This window comes from Schistocerca nitens, chromosome 5, assembly GCF_023898315.1.
Source record: "Schistocerca nitens isolate TAMUIC-IGC-003100 chromosome 5, iqSchNite1.1, whole genome shotgun sequence".
NCBI lineage: Eukaryota > Metazoa > Arthropoda > Insecta > Orthoptera > Acrididae > Schistocerca > Schistocerca nitens.
The window spans coordinates 499,843,982-499,869,544 of NC_064618.1; the positions used below are offsets into that span (position 1 = coordinate 499,843,982).

Below are 25,563 nucleotides of genomic sequence, written 5' to 3' on the forward strand. Positions count from 1 at the left end.
TAATCCAGGCACTTTACTGTGCTAGTAAGACTTATGACTGAACGTAGTGAGATAGACATCTGGGAGTGATAGAAGGTGTGCTGTGCAATTAATATGTGGGTTCTTCTGGAATTGAGCTTAAGGTTCAACTGGTTACTCACAATGGAATATTTCTGAGTAAGGTGAAACAGTAGTTAAGATATGAGAGTGAGATGGGTTCGATGCTGGCGGGTAAGAAGCACTTGTGGTCTAGTCAAAAAATAATCTCAACACCCACCTGAAGTAATTTAAAGAATCCACGATAAACCTAAATCAGGCAGAACTGACCAGAGTTTCAAATTCACTCATCTCAAACAAGAGTTCACAGCTCCACCTCACTCAGTGTCTGGCATTATTGTTGTAGAGGAAGTGGTATGATGTTGCAGGTTTATTGCATGTGAGAGCATACATTTTACAAAATTATAAACCTCAGCATACCTCATTGCAGTCTCACTTTTGGTCTCTTCAGAGAACAGATTACATCTGTTTTTATCAAAAACAGAGTTCACTGTGTTGTCCTGACAGAGTACAAAAAGTTTTAAGTGGGTCGAATATCACTATCTGAAAATAGTGAAGCTAGTTTTTGAACACAGGTATTTACTTTTAGATTTCCCATATCAGACAAAAATTACAAATAAAAGTTATTTCTGATGAAAACGTCTAACTTTTTATCTGTGAATGAACAAAGGTACCTGGTATGAGATGCTGTCCAGCACACAGTTTCCCCCACCAGGCTGTTTCAGATCAGCGCACACTTAGCTGCAGAGCAAAAATTTATTCTGGAAACAATCCCCTAGGTTGTGACTAAGCCACTTCACTGCAGTATCCTTTCTTCCTTGAGTGATAATCCCATAAGGTATGCAGCAGAACTTCTGAGATGTTTGCAAGGTAGGAGAAGAGGTGTTAAATGAAGTAATGCTGTGGGGGCAGGTCGTAAGTTTCTTTGCTCGTGTTTGGGAAAAAAAATGAAATTATTGGTTACATATCTAACAAATTTTACACTGTAACGAATAGTGACAATAGAGATAACTTTTTCAAAAATAATTTAGCTTCATGACAGCCACAACTGAACTGATGTAACTTTAAGAAAATTTCATTTTAGCCATGAGGGAGAAATTACTTTTGATAAAGCACTGATCATCTAAGATTTCTGTATTTGAAGCACTCATCTTGATGGTACAATTTTCAGTTTTCAGGTTAAGCTTTAGCACATCCTCAATCGACACAGAGTTGTTCTGTGACCCATGGCTCTGATTAACGAACGCTCCAAATTGAAAGCATTTGAAAAAATATGACTGTATAGCAAAATATTTTTCTATGTGTGTAGACTGAAGCAGCAAGTGAAAATTTCTACCAAGGTCAGGAGCCGAACCTAGGTTCTGAGCTTACTAGGCAGGTGCGATAGCCACTAAACCACCTTGGCGCAGCAGTTCACACAACTGCATGGATTACCCTGGCATGCCTCCCTCCTCGATCCAATTCTCACTGCCTCCCCAGTCTACTTTAAATTCCCCCTAACACATGAGCAGAATTTCCAAGGCTCTCCATGTCCTGGAATAGCACCTCAGCATCAAACGTAAATGGGGGATCCAGCCTTATGCCCAGGTGTAGGTACTTATACAAATGAAATGACACAATTTCGGAGACTTTACTGGTCTCATACAAACATAGAGTGCACACTAAATATTCAGCTTACAGGTCTATAGAACCTAAGTATGGCCCCGTAACTAGGTATCATAATTTTTTATTTATGAAAATGCTACTTTTCTAGAAATTGTTGGACGATTTTGTGGCCCATATTTCCCAAATATTGAACATAAATTCAATATTCTACTGTTTTCAAAGATGGCATTTGACTGCAAGGTCTTTGCTATTATGAATAATCTACAAAATGCAATAAAAAAAGAAAAGGACACACTTTGTTATTCTCTATGGATACAGCATGCAGTAAACATCTGTACGTTTTGTTACTGTAAACCTTATTCAAAGTTCTGTGTGAGGCATTGTCTAATGGAACCAGGCTGTGTTAAGTTTGTGAAATGTTTTTAGATTGTAGTTTTATCTTTGCATAATGGAAACTTCTTATTCCTCATGGGAAATGGCATTTTCTGTGATGACCTGGCAAATTCAAGCGACTGTTGAGCCTGCGTCCTGTATGCTGAAAAATATCAACAATGCAGGATATTATCTGCATAATTATTCAGGTGTCTTTCCCAGTGACTAGCAGACTATAGCTCCCTAGCACCAACAATGGCACATCGTGGCTGAGCTCGCACCATTTGTACCACTATTGTGGAGAAACAGTTTTACAACAAGTGGAAGAAGACTCTGAAACTAGTGTTCATAGAATTTCAGCACCTATTGGGGTCAGTCCTCTTCTAGTCTGGTTGATCCTACATGAACAGTTGCTCTACACATACCATGTACACCATGTCAAAGCCCTTCAGCCACAAGATCAGCCTGCCAGGAAGCAGTTCCGAGAGTGGCTATTGCAAAGGCATGGTTAAATCCACTTTTCACTCATAGATTGTTTATGGATGAGGCTAATTTCATGCCAGATGGGACTCTCAATTTTCGTAAGTAATATGTGCATACTGATGCAAATCCTTAAGCAGCTGTAAAAGTGAGACATCAGCACTGATTGTCATTTAATACTTCAGCAGAAATTATTGGTGAAAGATTAACAGGACCTTGCATACTACCAAAGAGGTTCACTGGTGCAAGGTATTGTCAGTTCATAACAAACAACTTGCCTATCCCGCAAGAGGAGGTCCCATTCCAACAACAGCAGGAGATATGGTTCATGCATGATGGAGCACCAGCCAATTTCCTCCGAAATGCCCGAGAATGTCTCTCTCTCTCTCTCTCTCTCTCTCTCTCTCTCTCTCTCTCTCACACACACACACACACACACACACACACACACACACATTTAATGGGCAATAGATTGGTCAGGAAGGTTCAATACAGCTCATCCCTCCAATCTTAATCCCTTGAATTTTTGTTTGTGGTGATACTTGAACTCTTTGGTGTATGCAAGACCCATTAATGATGTACAAACACTGCAGGAACACGTCATCAATGCCTGCCAGCACATCCACAACCAACATGAAGTTTTTAGAGAGTGCGTGATTTCCTAAGATATTGGACAAAAGCATGCCTTACTATGGAAGGACACCTTATTGAGCACTTTCTTTAGTGATGACTCACAAGTGCAGGGTGTATGTAATAACAAGCAGATTACATTATAAGCTCAACAGAATGTTGTGTTCTGCTTTGTATACTCATTTATTTACAGCATTCTGTAGGTTGTTTCTAACCCAAAGAGCTTTCAGTAGAACAGATGCGTTTGATAGTAGAACACAGCTTTTAAGACAAATCTTTTAAAGCTCGTGTTTACTAGTCTTTTTTCCTTATTTTGTTCCATCCTGCGAAGGGCTGTGAAATATGAACTAGAATTTAAATATGGCGGCTGTGTTAGTGGATGGAAACTGGAGAGACCTTTACAAGATGTTAGTGGGGATGTCTGGAATAGCACTGTGATGCAGCAGTTAGCGTTAAGTTACTACTGGAGTCCGGCCACCATGTGCGAGTAGATGTATAGTCTGTTGCTCAGTGTATAATCATCAAGTTTTGCACAAAAGTCGGCACCAAACTTGAGGTAATGAGTAGGCTCCATGATGGTTTGAGGTAAGAATCCTTTTAAAGCCCCAAGTTTATGAATGGCATAAAACGTTTGTGGCAGGACGGGTAGCTGTGGAAAACATACACCACCAAAGATGATCATGGACTAGCATCACACCGAATAATGTTAGTGCCATACAGGACCTTATTGCCAAAGATCGGCATGTAAACCTTTCAGCTGTAGGAATAAGCTGTGGAAGTGCACAAGCCACAGTCATTGATGATGATTCTTCTGTGCAACAATGCAAGGTGGCACTATGCTGCTTTAATGAGGGAGAAACTGGAGGATGTTCGTTGGACAACCCTGGAACATCCTTCTTATAGCCCAGATTTATCGCTCTGAGAATACTGAAAGAAGAATTTAAAGGACATCAGTTTGTTGAAAATGCATCTGGAGATGAGTTTGTGTGCAAGTGGCTGTGTGCACGTCCCTCTTATTTCTTTGAGATGGCATCAAAAAGTTGGCAATTCGACAGAAAAAAAATTGTGCAGCAAAGTCAAGATCTTATGTAGAAATATGAAGAGGATGTAATTTTTGTTTTGGTTGGTATAATGAACTTTACACAAAACAATTCCAGTTCATACAGGATTTCCACTCATACCATCTTTCAAGATATGAAATACTTTATTTTTAACACACTATATTTGACTTGGGTAACAAGCCTTCCACGTGGTTCATTCCAGTTTGACACTGTTTACTCTGCTGTGACAGTCTCTTCGTCTCTGAGTAGCACATTCTGCCGATGTCTACACATATAGGGTGACAATTATTGGACTATATATAAAATAAAATCGTCCTACCTTCTGACGAATTGTGTTAGAACGTTAAAGCTGCACAGTTGACTGTGGGGCATGATGGGGATTAGCATGCGCACCGTGGTTTGGTTTGGTGACGAAGCCCACTTTCATTTTGATGGGTTAATGAGTAAGCAAAAGTTGGCGCATTTGGGGGACACTTAATCCGCATTTCATGATCGAGCAGTCTCTTCAACCTCAACGGGTGACTGTGTCATGTGCAATGTCGAGTCACAGAATAATCGGTGCGATATTCCTCGGTGTCACAGTGACTACCAAATGGTACGTGAAGCTTTTGCCAGATGATTTCATCCACATTATCCAAAGTGACCCTCATTTCAACTAGACATGGTTCAGACAAGGTGGAGCTCGACCCCGTCGAAGCAGGAGACTGTTTGATGTCCTATTGGAGCACTTTGGGGATAATATTCTGGCTCTGGGGTACCCAGAGGCTGCTGGCACTGGCTTCGATTGGCCGCCATATTTTCCAGGTCTGAAAATATGCGACCCCAATTTGTAGGGCTGTATTACAGGTGAAGTGAGCAGCAATAACCCCAAAACTATTGCTGAGCTGAAAACAGCCATTCAGGATGTCTTAGACAGTACCAATGTTACGACACTTCAGCGGGCCGTGCAGAATTTTGCTATTAGTGTGTGCCATGTCATCGCCAATGATAGCAGGCATATCGGACATGTCAGATTAGATTAGATTAGTACTTGTTGCATAGATCATGAATACAACACTTCGTAATGATATGGAACGTGTCAGGTTAATAAAAGGTGTCTATACAAGATATTACATTAGACAAAATATTACATGACACTCAATATTTTAATTTTTATTTTTCTTTATTTTTTTTTATTTTTAGTGGGGTTGGGAAATTACCCACTTACTATATCGAAAATTCATCTAATGAGTAGAAAGAGTTGCCATTAAGAAATTCTTTTAATTTCCTTTTAAATGCTATATGGCTATCTGTCAGACTTTTGATGCTATTAGGTAAGTGGCCAAAGACTTTTGTGGCAGCATAATTTACCCCCTTCTGAGCCAAAGTTAGATTTAACCTTGAGCAGTGAAAATCATCCTTTCTCCTAGTGTTGTAGCCATGTACACTGATATTACTTTTGAATTCATTTGGATTGCTAATAACAGATTTCATAAGTGAATATATATATATATTGTGAGCCTACAGTGAAGATTTCTAGCTCTTTAAATAAGTGTCTGCAGGATGATCTTGGATGAGCTCCAGCAATTATTCTGATTACACGCTTTAGTGCAATGAATACTCTTTTACTCAATGATGAGTTACCCCAGAATATGATGCCATACGAAAGCAGAGAATGAAAATAGGCGTGGTAAACTAATTTACTCAGATGTATATCGCCAAAATTTGCAATGACACTAATAGCATAAATAGCTGAACTCAAACGTTTCAGCAGGTCCTCAGTGTGTTTTTCCAGTTCAACCCCTCATTAATGCACGCACCTAGAAATTTTGAATATTCTACCTTAGCTATCAATTTCTGATCAAAGTCTATATTTATTAGTGGTGTCATTCCATTTACTGTGTGGAACTATATATACTGTGTTTTGTCAAAGTTTAATGAGAGCCCATTTGCAGAGAAACACTTAATGATTTTCTGAAAAACATCGTTTACAATTTCAGCAGTTAATTCTTGTCTGTCGGGTGTGATAGCTATACTTGTATCATCGGCAAAAAGTACGAGGTTTGCATTTTCGTGAATATAGAATGGCAAGTCATTAATATATATTAAGAACACCAGAGGACCCAAGACCGAACCTTGTGGCACCCCGTTCTTGATTGTTCCCCAGTTTGAGATATCACCAGTTTTTTGAATATTATGTGAACTGTTTATTTCAACTTTCTGCAGTCTTCCAGTTAGGTATGATCTAAACCATTTGAGCACTGTCCCATTCATACCACAGTACTTGAGCTTATCTAGAAGTATTTCACGATTTACACAATCAAAAGCCTTCGATAGAACACAAAAAATCCCAACGGGTGACTTCTGTTTACTCAGAGCATTTAATGTTTCATTAGTGAAAGTATATATAGTATTTTCCGTTGTCATAACCTAACTACGAATATCTCTAGTGACGTTTAGATGTTGAATAAAGTGTGTGCACACCGTAGTTTGTAACTAATTTACGTTTTTTTTTTTTTTTTTTTTTTGTTATTGCCGCCCTGTACTCGTGTACTGTGCATAACTATGAAGTGTGTAGGAGAGGCTACTTCCCATTCTACCACACACTAGGGATTCTTCCTGTTCTATTCGTTTGCAGAGTGCAGGAAGAAGACTGCTCGAATGCCTCTGCACGCATAATAATCATTATAATCTCATTTTGCCGTTTGTACGGTAGAGTGGTAACTCGACGCTTGTCAGAGAGCCGCGTGCCGGGCGCTCGCAGTACCTTTGGCCTTGGGCGGGAAGTCGTCGCAGATGAGTCTGTCGGTGATGTGGGCGCGCTGCACGAGCAGCGAGCGCACGCCCGCGTCGGTGACGAGGCGCGAGCCGCGCACGTCGAGCAGCGCGAGCAGCGGGCACGAGCCGCCCACCGCCTCCAGCACGCCGTCGCACGCCACCTTGGCCAGCCGCAGCTCGCGCAGCCGCGACATCTGGCCCAGCGCCGCAGTCAACCGCGCCAAGTCGAGCCGCAGCAGCGACGGCCGCGTCAGCTGGCCGCCGGCAACAAGCACACCAGTGAGTCCGCGCGCGCCGGCACAACTCGCCGCACACTGCAGTACGAACTACCAACGCCGTACAGTGCGCATAAAATACATTGAAACACCAAAGAAACTGGTATAGGAATCCATATTCAAATACAGAGATATGTAAATGTTGTGTACGTAGTTCCGCGTAGTCAGCGCGTACACAACTTTCCCACTAGAGCGCGCCCCGCTAAGCACAACAGTGCAGGTGCAGCGCTCGTCCGTCTCCGCACTACGAGATGGCACTGCCTTAGAGATGGACCAAATTCTGCTTCCGCCGATCCGCATATTAATATGTAACGCAGCCAATGAGATTGCTGCTAACGTAGAACCTTTTCTCCTCGCGGATCTCACTCGCGCAGCGATACGTAAACGCGCGAGGTATTATAACCAGTGTACAGACCTCCGATTAGTCAGTCTACATCAGTCTGTACCAGTCTGCATTAGTCTGTACCAGTCCGTACGAGTACGAGTTCAACATTTGTCTGTACCAGTCTATAGTCAAGTGTCAATCTGCGACTAATAAGATTACCATATTCCTGTACATAGCCATGAAGACAATTGTATAGACACTTTTGTCAAGTATCAGAGAGATATGTGAGAATAAGATTAACGTACCAATACAAAAGGAACTTCAGACTGTCAACTGTAAATAACACCCAAAACCAAGTTAAGTAATTTTTATGCTTGTTATTATTTTAATAAATGTGGGTGAAAATTGATCAAGCTCTGTTTAGAGTTGGTCACCATCAATCTGTTACTCTAAGCGTGCAACTGGCATTTCTATCGTCTGACCTTACGGCAGAAGATAAACACGCCACAATAAGACCACGAGACATATTGCTGACACTCGCCTACTTCGTTAGAGTGACAAGTCAAATAATCTGATGGTGTGTGTACTGAAGGTCTTACAGTACGCACACCACAGTAAACAGGCAGAATGCAGCGCTGCGGTTGGCAACGCCTGTGCAGGGTGGTCCAGTGATATTGACTGGGCCAAATACCTCACGAAATAAGCGTCAAACGAAAAAACTACAAAGAACAAAACTCGTCAAGCTTGAAGTGGGAAACCAGATGGCGCTATGGTTGGCCCACTAGATGGCGCTGCCATAGGTCAACCGGATGTCAACTGCGTTTTTTTAAAAATAGGGACCCCCATTTTTTATTACATATTCGTGTAGTACGTAAAGAAATATGAATGTTTTAGTTGGACTACTTTTTTCGCTTTGTGATAGATGGTGCTGTAATAGTCACAAATGTATAAGTACGTGGTATCACGTAACATTCCGCCAGTGCGGACGGTATTTGCTTCGTGATACATTACCCCTGTTAAAATGGACCGTTTACCAAGTGTGGAAAAGGTCGATATCGTGTTGATGTATGGCAATTGTCATCAAATTGCCCAACGGGCGTGTGCTGTGTATGTTGCTCAGTATCCTGGACGACATCATCCAAGTGTCCGGACCGTTCGCCGGATAGTTACGTTATTTAAGGAAACAGGAAGTGTTCAGCCACATGTGAAATGTCAACCACGACCTGCAACAAATGATGATGCCCAAGTAGGTGTTTTAGCTACTGTCACAGCTAATCCACACATCAGTAGCAGACAGATTTCGCGAGAATCGGGAATCTCAAAAACGTCAGTGTTGAGAATGCTACATCGACATCAATTGCACCTGTACCATATTTCTATGCACCAGGAATTGCATGGCTACGACTTTGAATGTCGTGCACAGTTCTGCCACTGGGCACAAGAGAAATTACGGGACGATGACAGATTTTTTGCACGCATTCTATTTAGCGACAAAGCGTCATTCACCAACAGTGGTAACATAAACCGACGTAATATGCACTATTGGGCAATGGAAAATCCACGATGGCTGCAACAAGTGGAACATCAGCGACCTTGTCAGGTTAATGTAAGGTGCAGCATTACGGAAGGAAGGATAATTGGCTCCCATTTTATCGATGGCAATCCAAATGGTCCAATGTATGCTGATTTCCTACGTAATGTTCTACCGATGTTACTACAAGATGGTTCACTGCATGACAGAATGGCGATGTACTTCCAACATGATGGATGTTCGGCACATAGCTCGCGTGCGGTTGAAGCGGTATTGAATAGCATATTTCATGACAGGTGGATTGGTCTTCGAAGCACCATACCATGGCCCACACTTTCACCGGATCTGACGTCCCCGGATTTCTTTCTGTGGGGAAAGTTGAAGGATATTTGCTATCGTGATCCACCGACCATGCCTGACACCATGTGTCAGCGCATTGTCAGTGCATGTGCGAACATTACGGAAGGCGAACTACTCGCTGTTGAGAGGAATGTCGTTACACGTATTGCCAAATGCATTGAGGTTGACAGATATCATTTTTAGCATTTATTGCATTTATGTGGTATTTACAGCTAATCATGCTGTAACAGCATGCGTTCTCAGAAATTATAAGTTCACAAAGGTACATGTATCACATTAGAACAACCGAAATAAAATGTTCAAACGTACCTACATTCTGTATTTTAATTTAAAAATCCTACCTGTTACCAAATGTTCGTCTAAAATTGTGAGCCATATGTTAGTGACTATTACAGCACCATCTACCACAAAGCAAAAAAAGTGGTCCAACTAAACCATTCATATTTCTTTATGTACTACACGAATATGTAGTAAAAATGGTGGTTCCTATTTAAAAAAACGCAGTTGATATCCGTTTGACCTATGGCAGCGCCATCTAGCGGGCCAACCATAGCGCCATCTGGTTTTCCCCTTCAAGCTAGACAAGTTTCGTTCTTTGTAGTTTTTTCGGTTGACGCTTATTTCGTGAGAGATTTGGCCCGGTCACGATCAGTTGACCACCATCTATAAGACAACAAATGTCTGGCACAGTTGTTACTGCTGCTACAATGGCATGTTATGAAGATTTAAGTGATTTCAATGTGGTGTTATAGTCTGTGCACGAGCGATGGCACACAGTATCTCTGAAATAGCAATGAAGTGGGAATATTCCCATATGACCGTGTCACGAGTGTACCATGAATACCTGGAACTGGCAAAACATTAAATCTCCGACATCACTACAGTCGGAAAAAGATCCTGCAGGAACGTGACCAATGATGACTGAAGAGAATCGTTCAACATGAGAATAGTGCAACCCTGCCGCGAATTGCTGCAGGTTTCAATGCTGTGCCATCAACAAGTGTCAGGGTGCATACCATTCAACGAAACATCATCGATATGGGCTTTCAGAGCTGAAGGCCCACTCATATACCCTTGATGACTTCACAACACAAAGCTTTACACCTCGCCTAGGCCTGTCAACACCAACATTGGACTGTTGATGAATGGAAACATGCTGCCTGGTCAGAGGAGTCTCGTTTGAAGTTGTATTGAGTGGATGGACATGTACGGGTATGGAGACAATCTCATGAATCCATGGACCCTGCATGTCAGCAGTGGACTGTTCAAGCTGGTGGAGGCTCTGTAATGGTGTGGGGCATCTGTGGGCAGTTGGAGTGATATGGGACTGCTGATACATCTAGATACGACTGTGACAGTTCACGCGTATGTAAGAATCGTGTCTGATCACCTGCATCCATTCAAGTCCATTGTGCATTCCGATGGACTTGGGCAATAGCAGCAGGACAATGCGACATCTCAGAACTGCTATAGAGTGGCCCTAGGAACTCTCTTCTCAGTTTGAACACTTCTGCTGGCCACCAAATTTCCCAGACCCTGAGCATATCTGGGATGCCTTGCAACATACTATAAAAAGAGATCTCCATCCCCTCATACTCTTATGGATTTATGGACAACCCTGAAGGATTCGTGGTGTCAGTTCCCTCCAGCACTACTTCAGACCTTAGTCGAGTCCATGCTACATCATGTTGTGGCACTTCATCGTGCTCACGTGGGCTCTACATGATATTATGCAGGTGTACCAGTTTCTTTGGCTCTACAGTGTAACTTGGCCCACACGTGCACAGATGGTGCGATAGGGGAGGCGATAACAGTAGTAGTGGGGGCTCCACTGTGTACGATCACTGTATGGGAGGTGCAGTTCGACAGCTGAAGCCCATGCACAAATGTGTAAGTTGTAAGCTACAGCTAGTGAGTCTGCGAGCAGTTACATTAACATGTTATGTCAATATGATCGATGATAATTCGACAAATGCAGACATTCACAAAGTCAGTAGGTTCTCACTAGAGTACCAGTAAACATATAGCCACATAAACAAAGGATCAACCAAAGCGAAACAAGCCTGACAGTGCACTGTCAGAAGGACAGGTGTAAAAAAATATAGCATAGCTGGCAATGTCACTTTCTGCAGTACTAACAATTCGAAATAAATAACAAGCCTCACATGGATTTTCTGCGTCCCTTGACAGCCTGTTCATCAGTGTTACCTAAATACAACATTTTGTTCTCTTCCTTCCCCATCTTTCCTGAACAGAGAAGTCTTGGGAAGTATTTGTAACTTGCACTATTTCTATAGCTAGCAATTTCTGCAACCTTCTCAAGAAAACTAATAATATTTTTGATTTCTCATTTGCGTCTTCCAACACGAATATATATCTACATCTACATTTACATTTATACTCCGCAAGCCACCCAACGGTGTGTGGCGGAGGGCACTTTACGTGCCACTGTCATTACCTCCCTTTCCTGTTGTCGCGTATGGTTAGCTGGAAGAACGACTGTCTGAAAGCCTCCGTGCGCCCTCTAATCTCTCTAATTTTACATTCGTGATCTCCTCGGGAGGTATAAGTAGGGGGAAGCAATATATTCGATACCTCATTCAGAAACGCACCCTCTCGAAACCTGGCGAGCAAGCTACACCGCGATGCAGAGCGCCTCTCTTGCAGAGTCTGCCACTTGAGTTTATTAAACATCTCCGTAACGCTATCACGGTTACCAAATAACCCTGTGACGAAACGCGCCGCTCTTCTTTGGACCTTCTCTATCTCCTCCATCAACCCGATCTGGTACGGATCCCACACTGATGAGCAATACTCAAGTGTACGTCGAACGAGTGTTTTGTAAGCCACCTCCTTTGTTGATGGACTACATTTTCTAAGCACTCTCCCAATGAATCTCAACCTGGTACTCGACTTACCAACAATTAATTTTATATGATCATTCCACTTCAAATCGTTCCGCACGCATACTCACAGATATTTTACAGAAGTAACTGCTACCAGTGTTTGTTCCGCTATCATATAATCATACAATAAAGGATCCTTCTTTCTATGTATTCGCAATACATTACATTTGTCTATGTTAAGGGACAGTTGCCACTCCCTGCACCAAGTGCCTATCCGCTGCAGATCTTCCTGCATTTCGCTACAATTTTCTAATGCTGCAACTTCTCTGTATACTACAGCATCATCCGCGAAAAGCCGCATGGAACTTCCGACACTATCTACTAGGTCATTTATATATATTGTGAAAAGCAATGGTCCCATAACACTCCCCTGTGGCACGCCAGAGGTTACTTTAACGTCTGTAGACGTCTCTCCATTGATAACAACATGCTGTGTTCTGTTTGCTAAAAACTCTTCAATCCAGCCACACAGCTGGTCTGATATTCCGTAGGCTCTTACTTTGTTTATCAGGCGACAGTGCGGAACTGTATCGAACGCCTTCCGGAAGTCAAGAAAAATAGCATCTACCTGGGAGCCTGTATCTAATATTTTATGGGTCTCATGAACAAATAAAGCGAGTTGGGTCTCACACGATCGCTGTTTCCGGAATCCATGTTGATTCCTACATAGTAGATTCTGGGTTTCCAAAAACGACATGATACTCGAGCAAAAAACATGTTCTAAAATTCTACAACAGATCGACGTCAGAGATATAGGTCTATAGTTTCGCGCATCTGCTCGACGACCCTTCTTGAAGACTGGGACTACCTGTGCTCTTTTCCAATCATGCGGAACCTTCCGTTCCTCTAGAGACTTGCGGTACACGGCTGTCAGAAGGGGAGCAAGTTCTTTCGCGTACTCTGTGTAGAAACGAATTGGTATCCCGTCAGGTCCAGTGGACTTTCCTCTGTTGAGTGATTCCAGTTGCTTTTCTATTCCTTGGACACTTATTTCGATGTCAGTCATTTTTTCGTTTGTGCGAGGATTTAGGGAAGGAACTGCAGTGCGGTCTTCCTCTGTGAAACAGCTTTAGAAAAAGGTGTTTAGTATTTCAGCTTTACGCGTGTCATCCTCTGTTTCAATGCCATCATCATCCCGGAGTGTCTGGATATGCTGTTTCGAGCCACTTACTGATTTAACATAAGACCAGAACTTCCTAGGATTTTCTGTCAAGTCGGTACATAGAATTTTACTTTCGAATCCACTGAACGCTTCACGCATAGCCCTCCTTACGCTAACTTTGACATCGTTTAGCTTCTGTTTGTCTGAGAGGTTTTGGCTGCGTTTAAACTTGGAGTGAAGCTCTCTTTGCTTTCGCAGTAGTTTCCTAACTTTGTTGTTTTACCACGATGGGTTTTTCCCGTCCCTCACAGTTTTACTCGGCACGTACCTGTCTAAAACGCATTTTACGGTTGCATTGAACTTTTTCCATAAACACTCAACATTGTCAGTGTCGGAACAGGAATTTTCGTTTTGATCTGTTAGGTAGTCTGAAATCTGCCTTCTATTACTCTTGCTAAACAGATAAACCTTCCTCCCTTTTTTTTTTATATTCCTATTAACTTCCATATTCAGGGATGCTGCAACGGCCTTATGATCACTGATTCCCTGTTCTGTACATACAGAGTCGAAAAGTTCGGGTCTGTTTGTTATCAGTAGGTCCAAGATGTTATCTCCATGAGTCGGTTCTCTGTTTAATTGCTCGAGGTAATTTTCGGATAGTGCACTCAGTATAATGTCACTCGATGCTCTGTCCCTACCACCCGTCCTAAACATCTGAGTGTCCCAGTCTATATCTGGTAAATTGAAATCTCCACCTAAGACTATAACATGCTGAGAAAATTTATGTGAAATGTATTCCAAATTTTCTCTCAGTTGTTCTGCCACTAATGCTGCTGAGTCGGGAGGTCGGTAAAAGGAGCCAATTATTAACCTAGCTCGGTTGTTGAGTGTAACCTCCACCCATAATAATTCACAGGAACTACCCACTTCTACTTCACTACAGGATAAACTACTACTAACAGCGACGAACACTCCACCACCGGTTGCATGCAATCTATCCTTTCTAAACACCGTCTGTACCTTTGTAAAAATTTCGGCAGAATTTAACTCTGGCTTCAGCCAGCTTTCTGTACCTATAACGATTTCAGCTTCGGTGCTTCCTATCAGCGCTTGAAGTTCTGGTACATTACCAACGCAGCTTCGACAGTTGACAATTACAATACCGATTGCTGCTTGGTCCCCGCATGTCCTGACTTTGCCCCGCACCCGTTGAGGCTGTTGCCCTTTTTGTACTGGCCAAACCTAGAAAACCGCCCAGCCCACGCCACACAACCCCTGCTACCCGTGTAGCCACTTGTTGTGTGTAGTGGACTCCTGACCTATCCAGCGGAACCCGAAACCCCACCACCCTATGGCGCAAGTCGAGGAATCTGCAGCCCACACGGTCGCAGAACCTTCTCAGCCTCTGATTCAGACCCTCCACTCGGCTCTGTATCAAAGGTCTGCAGTCAGTCCTGTCGACGATGCTGCAGATGGTGAGCTCTGCTTTCATCCCGCTAGCGAGACTGGCAGTCTTCACCAAATCAGATAGCCGCCGGAAGCTAGAGAGGATTTCCTCTGATCCATAGCGACACACATTATTGGTGCCGACATGAGCGACCGCCTGCAGATGGGTGCACCTTGTACCCTTCATGGCATCTGGAAGGACCCTTTCCACATCTGGAATGACTCCCCCCGGTATGCACACGGAGTGCACATTGGTTTTCTTCCCCTCTCTTGCTGCCATTTCCCTAAGGGGCCCCATTATGCGCCTGACGTTGGAGCTCCCAACTACCAGTAAGCCCACCCTCTGCGACCGCCAGGATCTTGCAGGCTGAGGGGCAACCTCTGGAACAGGACAAGCAGCCATGTCAGGCCGAAGATCAGTATCAGCCTGAGACAGAGCCTGAAACCGGTTCGTCAGACAAACAGGAGAGGCCTTCCGTTCAGGCCTCCGGAATGTCTTTCGCCCCCTGCCACACCTTGAGATGACCTCCCACTCTACCACAGGTGAGGGATCAGCCTCAATGCGGGCAGTATCCAGGGCAACCACAGTCTTAGTCCGAACGGGGGATGCGTGGGACAAGCTGGCCGTCCCTGACAAACCCCCACCCAGACCCCAACAGTGATACCCATTGGCAACAGCGTCAAGCTGTGTGACCGAAGCCAACACTGTCTGAAGCTGGGAGCGAAGGGATGCCAACTCAGTCTGCATCCGAACACAGCAGTTGCAGTCCCTATCCATGCTAAAAACTGTTGTGCAAAGAATGTCTGAACTAATCTACAGAGAGCGCAAACAAATCGACACAAAATTTAAACGGTTATTAAAATACAAGATTGCCTAGTAAATGCAGTAATGCTGCTACTTCCGCACTGCTGACACACTGCTCGGCGGCGGAAGGAGACTACGCGATTTTACACTATTCAGGTACTAAAACGCGATGCTACAACTCTCAAATACTATACTACGCCCGAAATTTATGAATTAAACAATGCAAGTACCAAAAACACGCAAAGAAATTAAGAATTAAACTATGTAACAAATGAGTGAGCTAGGAGTATACGACTTGCTGCTGCAGCTGCTTATCCAACGGCGGCAGGGAGCACTGCACTGCATGTAATCACATATGCCTGATTATAAAGAGCATTCCCTGAATCTATGGTGCATGAAGATTACGGTCCCATGATATGTAGTATGAAGATAGCAACGAGTACACTCAAAGTGTACACATCAGCAGCTAACAGCTCGTGATGAGAATGTCCCTGCCAGTGCCATGTTAGTGCAAGCTCCAATAACAGGAAGATGTTTGCTGCAAGGATTTCATAATCTGTGCTGTGCATGCTCACACTGCACTCTCCTCCCTGTTAGTAAACATCTCTAGGTGTGACTGTAGTACAGCTTTACCACACAGCAACTGCCATACACTCAACAGTCTATAGTACATAACATTGCCCCAGTGTTAAATCAATAGTCTTCAGCCTGCAGTCAAGTTTTAGGGCCGCTGCGCCTAGATCATGGAGTCCTTATCTCAGTTCCCAGGTGGACTGGAGATTTTCTTCACTCGGGGACTGAGTGTTGTGTTGTTCTAATCATTTAATCTCATCTTCATCAACATCTAAGTTGCAAAGCACATCACAGTAACACTGGCAAGTCACACTGCACGTCTTTGGTCCTTGAGCGCCAACTTGTCCAAAAAGGAATAGGCCAATGATGAACGTAGCCATGAAGCTACACCATACGGTGACAACTTCACCATACACAGGAACTTCGTGCACAGTGAATGGAGGTGAGAATCCCCACACTTGGCAATTCTGCATGTTCACCTCACCCATCAGAGAAAAATGAACTTTGTCCATCCATAGGCTGGTCCAGACCAGCCAATGTCAACTTCAATCCTTGTGAGAAAGAATTCAACATGTCGTTGTGCGTCCTGCGGTGCAAGCTGCTGTATGATATGGCACTTGCATGGATATAATTTGAGAATGGTTCGAAGCACCTTGGGTACAGTGGACCACAGAATGTTCAACTGTTCTGTTGTGATACGGAATGTGCACTGTCTGACAATCAGGAATTGCGCGCAGTGTTGTCTGTCACAGCAACAGCGATTTCATCAACCACCTGTGGTGTAACCAGTTGTCAGTCTCTTCCCAGAGTGACGCCCAGTTCTCCAGTTGATCTGAACTTCTACATCATGCTCTGCACAGCAGGTGGAGAAAGAGGACCCTTCCACAATCCTTTCAGCCAGCGATATTCTCGAAGTGCAGCTGCAACATTATTGTTGTTTTGATAATAGAGGTTCACCAATAATGCCCTGTTCCTTTTGCCCAAGCTCATGTTGACACATTAACAAGTGCACTGCGACTGGTCAGGTTTGCGAGGCTGTGAATCACGATGACTGATCACAGCACCTGGTGGCCATAGATGGAACTGGACGGTGGCACTGTGATGCCTGGAAATCATGTACCTCGTTCGCTGGACATTAATGTTACCACGTTAGGTATTTGCATGGTAATTAGTTTCTGTGTTATAACATGTTAAATACGACAAGTTTAATTATAACCAGCCAGTACAAGAGACAGGATAGATTAGGATCAACAGCAACAACTTTAGCAGAGACATGGGGTACACATTTAGTAGGGTGTGAGGGAGGAATTTGGATATCAAAGGAAGCAAGGACAGATGCTTGACACTGGCAGGGGAGCAAGAGAGGCAGTTTCACATGTGACGCTGGCCCCTCCCGGCACATGACGCCACTCAGTTCTGCAGTGGGTTGTAGCTGCTATGACCACCCACCCAACGCACCTTTCATGCACGGATCATTTCTGCCCTATCTGATTGGTGCCAGAGGCCGCGCTCGTGGCTATATAGGAAGAAAGCCGTGTAAGTCCTGGCAGTCAGTGGTTTTACTCCTCACGATGACAGTAGAGATAGCCATTTTTTTATTGTTATTTCACTCCCCAAAATGGGGCAGGCTGGCAGCAGCACAATATGCCGCTCTTCAGCCAAGAGAGTTACAGAAGAAACGTAGTCAAATGACAAAGTAACACTTAACATAGAATGGTATAAAGTGATGAATAAACAAGAACAAAAAGAGATGAGTATAAACGGTAGATCTAGAAACAACGTAGACGAGAGCCACACACACGTGCAGAGAATGAACACTGTGAGTCGACAGGAAGACAAAGAAGCACCACAGTGGGAACACAAATGAATGATACTGGTGACACTGCTGGTGCTGGTGGAACGTAGCACTGCACACAGCACTGGAGGAACACTGACAGCACAACGAAAATGTTAAAAATCACTGCACCGAAGGGGAGGAGGGGGAGAAGAAATGGGGGGAGAGACAGTAGGGGGAAACCAAAAGGGGGGGCAGTGGAGGGCTGGTAGGGGGGTAGATGGAAGGCACGAGGACACCATCTGGGAGGGGGAGTTGGCAGAAGCCACCTTGTGTGAGGTGCCATATTCCTTGACTTCCGGTAAGTGTTTGACTCGGTGCCCCACTGCAGACTCGTAACTAAGGTACGAGCATATGGGATTGGTTCCCAAGTATGTGAGTGGCTCGAAGACTTCTTAAGTAATAGAACCCAGTACATTTTCCTCGATGGTGAGTGTTCATCGGAGGTGAGGGTATCATCTGGAGTGCCCCAGGGAAGTGTGGTAGGTCCGCTGTTGTTTTCTATCTGTATAAATGATCTTTTGTACAGGGTCGATAGCAATGTGCGGCTGTTTTCTGATGATGCTGTGGTGTACGGGAAGGTGTCGTCGTTGAGTGACTGTAGGAGGATACGACTTGGACAGGATTTGTGATTGGTGTAAAGAATGGCAGCTAGCTCTAAATATAGATAAATGTAAATTAATGCAGATGAATAGGAAAAAGAATCCTGTAATGTTTGAATACTCCATTAGTAGTGTAGCGCTTGACACAGTCACATCGATTAAATATTTGGGTGTAACATTGCAGAGCGAAATGAAGTGGGACAAGCATGTAATGGCAGTTGTGGGGAAGGCGGATAGTCGTCTTCGGTTCATTGGTAGAATTTTGGGAAGATGTGGTTCATCTGGAAAGGAGACCGCTTAAAAAGCACAAATATGACCTATTCTTGAGTACTGCTCGAGCGTTTGGGATCCCTATCAGGTTGGATTGAGGGAGGACATAGAAGCAATTCAGAGGCGGGCTGCTAAATTTGTTACTGGTAGGTTTGATCATCATGAGAGTGTTAGGAAATGCTTCAGGAACTCGGGTGGGAGTCTCTAGGGGAAAGGAGGCGTTCTTTTCATGAATCGCTGCTGAGGAAATTTAGAGAACCAGCATTTGAGGCTGACTGCAGTACAATTTTACTGCCACTAACTTACATTTCGCAGAAAGACCACAATGATAAGATAAGAGAGATTAGGGCTCGTACAGAGGCATATGGGCAGTCATTTTTTCCCTCGTTCTGTTTGGGAGTGGAACAGGGAGAGAAGATGTTAGTTGTGGTACGAGGTACCCTTCGCCACGCACCGTATGGTGGATTGCGGAGTATGTATGTAGATGTAGATGTAGATATAGTTGTAGGGAGCGTGTGGAGATGGAGGCCAGGCGGGAAACTGTGGTACAGGTGAGGCAGTGGGCTAGGGTGGGACGGGGGAAACCAAAGGATGGGGGCTCCAGTTTTTGGGAGACACATAGGATCCATATTCGTTCTAGGAACAGGAGGAGATGGGGAAGGGAATCAGATCATAAAGGGTCCACATGGGGAACAGGAGACAGATGGGATAACTGAGGCGGAGTGCATGGGTCTCATGGATTTGGAGGGATTTGTAGTAGGTGAGGGGGGGGGGCGGAGATCCAAGTGGGGTGGGCATGACATAGGATGGGGCGGATGAGGGACTTATATGTAAGTAGGATAGTGGAAGGGTCTAATCCCCATGTTCGACCAGAGAGGAGTCTGAGGACACGGAGACGGTTACGTGCCTCGGCCGACAGCCATCGAATACTCAAGAATTTTATTCGAATGTACGCAGCTTGAAAACTGAGAAGATTTTATTCAGACGTGCCGCCGCTGAAGATTCCGAGGACACGTGGTATCGAAAGTTATTGAATTTAGTGTTTTGCGAGAACAGTTGTGTCTTCTGGTCCGAGAGCATCAGAAACAGCTTGTAATCCGTAGCGGCAAGCTACAGCGAGTGGAGCGGTACCTCGAGCTCGCGGAGTCCGGCGCCGCGCTCGGCGAGCAGCCGCAGCAGCTCGCTCTGGCCGCGGCAGCCGTAGTAGCAGCAGAGGTGGGCGCGCAGGCGCGGCACGTCGGGCCCGAGCAGCAGCGCGACGGCGAGCAGCGGCTCGGCCAGCTGGCGCACCGTGTCCTCGAGCAGCAGCGTGCGCACCGGGCCGGCCAGCTGCGCGCACAGCCAGCCGCGCAGCCGGCGCGCCTCCGCCAGCGCCGCGGGCAGCGCCTGCGAGTCCTGCAGCCGCCGGCACACCGCCGCCAGCGCGCCCGACACCTGCCGCACGCACAGGGCCTGCAGCGACGCCGGCTCGCGCTGCCTCGCCATTGCGCTGCAACACCACACCGCAGCACTTACAGCCAACTGTGGCTTTTCGTAGCCCGAAACTTACTATACGCTGGTCCAAATTAAAAGGGTGTTCCTGAAGGCAGGTTGATATTATTCAGGATTGCAATACACCATATGCACTGAAGCGCCAAAGAAACTGGTATAGGCACACGTATTCAAATACAAAGATACGTAAACTGGCAGCATAAGGCGCTGCAGTCGACAACGCCTGTATAACACACCACTTGTCTAGCGCATATGCTAGATAGGTTGCTGCTGCTACAATGGCAGGTTGTCAAGATTAAAGAGAGTTTGAACATGGTGTCATAGACGGCGCACGAGCGGTGGGATACAGCATCTCCGAGGCAGCGATGAAGTGGGGATTTTCCCACACAACTACACTACTGGCCATTAAAATTGCTACACCACGAAGATGACGTGCTACAGACGCGAAATTTAACCGACAGGAAGAAGATGCTGTGATATGCAAATGATTAGCTTTTCAGAGCATTCACACAAGGTTGGCGCCGGTGGCGACACCTACAACGTGCTGACATGAGGAAAGTTTCCAGCCGATTGCTCATACACAAACAGCAGTTGACCGACGTTGCCTGGTAAAACGTTGTTGTGATGCCTCGTGTAAGGAGGAGAAATGCGTACCATCACGTTTCCGACTTTGATTAAGGTCGTATTGTAGCCTATCGCGATTGCCGTTTATCGTATAGCGACATTGCTGCTCGCGTTGGTCGAGATCCAATGACTGTTAGCAGAATATTGAATTGGTGGGTTCAGGAGGGTAATACGGAACGCCGTGCTGGATCCCAACGGCCTGGTATCGCTAGCAGTCGAGATGACAGGCATCTTACCCCCATGGCTGTAACGGATCGTGCAGCCGCGTCTCGATCCCTGAGTCAACAGATGGGGACGTTTGCAAGACGACAACCATCAGCACGAACAGTTCGACGACATTAGCAGCAGCATGGACTATCAACTCGGAGACCATTGTTGCGGTTACCCTTGACGCTGCATTACACAAAGGAGCACCTGCGATGGTGTACTCAACGACGAACCTGGGTGCACGAATGGCAAAACGTCATTTTTTCGGATGAATCCAGGTTCAGTTTACAGCATCATGATGATCGCATCCGTGTTTGGCGACATCGCGGTGAACGCACATTGGAAGCGTGTATTCGTCATCGCCATACTGGCATATCACCTGACGTGATGGTATGGGGTGCCATTGGTTACACGTCTCGGTCACCTCCTGTTCGCATTGACGGCACTTTGAACAGTGGACGTTACATTTCAGATGTGTTACGACCCGTGGCTCTACCCTTCATTCGATCCCTGCGAAACCCTACATTTCAGCAGAATAATGCACGACCGCATGTTGCAGGTCCTGTACGGGCCTTTCTGGATACAGAAGATGTTCGACTGCTGCCCTGGCCAGCACATTCTCCAGCTCTCTCACCAATTGAAAACGTCTGGTCAATGGTGGCCGAGCAACTGGCTCGTACGCCAGCCACTACTCTTGATGAACTGTGGTATCGTGTTGAAGCTGCATGGGTAGCTGTACCTGTACACGTCATCCAAGCTCTGTTTGACTCAATGCCCAGGCGTATCAAGGCCGTTATTACGGCCAGAGATGGTTGTTCTGGGTACTGATTTCTCAGAATCTATGCACCCCAATTGCGTGAAAATGTAACCAAATGTCAGTGCTAGTATAATATATTTGTCCAATGAATACCCGTTTATCATCTGCATTTCTTCTTGGTGTAGCAATTTTAATGGCCAGTAGTGTATTTCAAGAGTGCACTGTGAGATCAGGAATCCAGTAAAACATCAAATCTCCAATGTCGCTGAGGCCGGAAAAAGATCCTGTAAGAACGGGACCAACGACGCCTGAAGAGAATCTTTCACCATGACAGAAGTGCAACCCTTCTACAAATTGCTGCAGATTTGAATGCTGGGCCATCAACAAGTTTCAGCACGTGAACCAACCAACGAAACATCATCGATATGGGCTTTCGGAGCCAAAGGCCCATTCGTCTACCCTTGATGACTGCACGACGAAAATTTGACACCTAGCCTCATTTCAAATTGTATCAAGCGGATGGATGTATACTGTTATGGAGGCAACCTACAACCTCATGAATTCATGGACCCTGCATGTCAGCAGGCGATTGTTCAAGCTGGTGGACGCTCTGTAATGGAGTGGGGCGTGTGCAGTTGGAGTGATATGGGACCCCTGATCCGGCTAGATACAACTATGACAGCCACATGTACGTAAGATTGCTATCAGATCACCTGCACTTGGCAATTTAAGCAGGAAAATGGGACACCCCACACGTCCAGATATGCTACAGAGTGGCTCCAGGAACACTCTTCTGAGTTTAAACACCTCCGCTGGCCACCACACTCCCCATTCATGAACATTATCGAGCATATCTTGGATGCCTTGCAACGTGTTGTTCCGAAAACTCCACCCCTTCGTACACTTACGGATTTAAGGACAGCCCTGCAGTATTCATGGTGTCAGTTCCCTCCAGCACTACTTCAGACGTTAGTCGAGTCCATGCCACGTCATGTTGTGGCAATTCTGCATGCTTGCGGAGGCCTTACACGATATTAGGCAACTGTACGTGTTTCTTTGGCTCTTTAGTGTAATTTATCGCTTTTTTCGTTGTAAAGTCCTGTTTTTCAACATAATCTACGTTAAATCCGACGGCGTTACGCCACCTTACTGGGAGGGCCTGTATGCCCACGTGGTACCACTCTACTGGCCGACATCGGTGCCAATGACCTGCTTCATCAGTAAACTTCCAATCATCCATGTACTGCATCCTTCATTAGGGCAACTGGTGGATGTCGAAAGGTGCGAGATCCGAGCTGTAGGGTGGATGAGGAACAACAGTCCAATAGAAGTTTTGTTGCGATGATGACAGATGCTTTGCCCGACGACCCACCGTGCTTTTGTTCGCTACTAGGTCTCTGTAGACATTCTGCAAGTGCCTATGAATATCTGCGATGCTCTGGTTTTCCGCCAAAAGAAATTCAATCACAGCCGTCAGCTCGGAACGCAGCTCTGTTACAGAAGACACTCTGAAGGATACGTAAAGTGCTGTCACCCATCGGAACTTCATGAACCTAAGGCGCTGAAGCGTGAATATTCCCCGATGTCCCACATCAAATTCCGCATTTTTTCTGTCAAAACCGGCCGAGACAAAAATGTGTGGCATTGTTATTGATCGCCCCTGGTACTTAAAGATTGACAGCTACTGCGGAGGCTGTTAGCAACATGCAACCAATGCTGGCAGACAAGTCAACTACCTCAGTCTTGCGAAATAGCAGAAGTAAATCTATGTTCAAGGAAGGTGACCTGAAAGACTGTAAATACGAGTATTATAGAGGTGTGGTGTCCACTGTCATACGCAGTACACAGCTATAAGCAGGTAGGCCTTCACCAGGCAGGCAGCGTCCAGCCGTGGTGCCACAAGTTGCGATAAGTCGCCACATACAGTGTGCACTTAACAATTACCTTATTATGCTTCTGCCACAATATATTGAAATAGTCCTGTCTATCTATCGACAGTTATGTCTTACGCCACGGAGAAAATTGACACCAGGGACTACATCCTGAATCCGCCAAACTGGGCGCACATGACGATTCATCCGCCGATCACAGATAAAAGCGGGCGCACACGTTCACTCAGTCAGTAACTTCCGCGGTAGGCCGACGGACTCGCAGCCTCAGTCTTGAACCAGATTCTCCACACGAAGCAATTTCCATGACCGTGGAAGCATGCCATCGTCACTGCTGTGCCCAAAACCGGCAAGAATCAAGCCGAAGAATTATAGTCCGGCCAACCTCCTGCCTGTTCTGAGCAAAGTATTCGTGCGTCTTCTACTGTTGAAGTTAAGCTGTTAGAGCAGTTTGGCTTCCGCCAGGGGCAGTCTACGACACAACTTTTTCGTGTCGTGGAAGAGGCGACCACAGCGTTCAACGACAAGGAGTTCTGCAGTGCAGTATATTTAGACGTCGTTCGTGCCTCCTACAGCGTCTAGCATGAGGGGCTGTTGTTCAAGCTCTTTCACTTGGGCTTCTCGCCTCCTACGTCGTGCTACAGTCTACATAGCCTCTGGGACGCACGTCCGTTGTCAGCGTCGATCAGCCATGCGTGATGTGCGGGCTTGCGGCGTGCAGGGACTGATACTGGGACCAGTACTTTATCTCCTGTATACGTCAGACCTGCCGACGAACTGGAGCTCACTAGAGCCATCTATGCGGGCGGTACGGTGCTGCTAACGAGAAGTCGATGGTCATCTGCGATACACCAGAAGCCTGAGTTGCCTTTGATACCTGGGCGACGAAATGGTGCTTTGGGTTTAACGCTACCAAAAGACGGGCACTGATATTATCTAAGAAACATCGACCATACATCTCAGAAGAGGAACTTTTCAGCGAACCAATCCAGTGGACCACGTCGGTCAAATACCTAGTCTTGATTCTCGACACTAGACTCACCTGGGAGAGACACTTCCAAAAAATTCGTAGTAAAATGTCAGAGTGACTAGGGGCACTATACCCCCTGCTCATTGAAAGGTCTCTTTGTCCGTTATGGCCTCACGATCTACACGCTCTTCCTGTGACCCTTGATGAATTATGCTTGTGTTGTCTGGAGTAATGCAGCGAAATCCCACCTTTACCGGCTGCAAACTCTTCAGAATAACACACTACGGAGGATTTTTCATGTGTCCTCCACCTTTACATCGTGCTACCTTCACGAAGTGGAATCATCTACCGATTTAAGAACTTTTTATTAATTACTCCATCATGCACATTATCGGTAGGAGGCAATATACAAAAACCGTATTAAAATATCAAAAGATTTCATGTTAAATCTTCTACTTTATGCAGATGATGTCTTGATATTGCACGAAAAAAGCGACTTACATTATGCACTGTACCACTTTAGTTACCTTTGTGATAAATGAAATGTTGAGATTTCTAAAACGAATTCTGAAATTATGGCTTTCTGGGGCAAAGATCCGGCTCAACTCAAAATCATTGTAGATAATATGATTTTAGAACAAGTGTCATCCTTCAC

General features: G+C 45.2%; 1 protein-coding gene across 1 annotated transcript in view; it reads right to left on the reverse strand.

The window, feature by feature from the left end:
• Positions 1-20,230, reverse strand: part of LOC126259908 (uncharacterized) — a 40,977-nt gene extending 20,747 nt beyond the window's left edge. The window contains exons 1-2 of the mRNA XM_049956998.1: positions 20,102-20,230; positions 6,931-7,195 (exon numbers count right to left, since the gene is read on the reverse strand). Of these exons, the coding sequence (XP_049812955.1) occupies positions 6,931-7,135 (205 nt within the window). The 5' untranslated portion in view covers positions 7,136-7,195; positions 20,102-20,230. The remainder of the gene's footprint in view (positions 1-6,930; positions 7,196-20,101) is intronic.
• Positions 20,231-25,563: the final 5,333 nt, after the last annotated feature.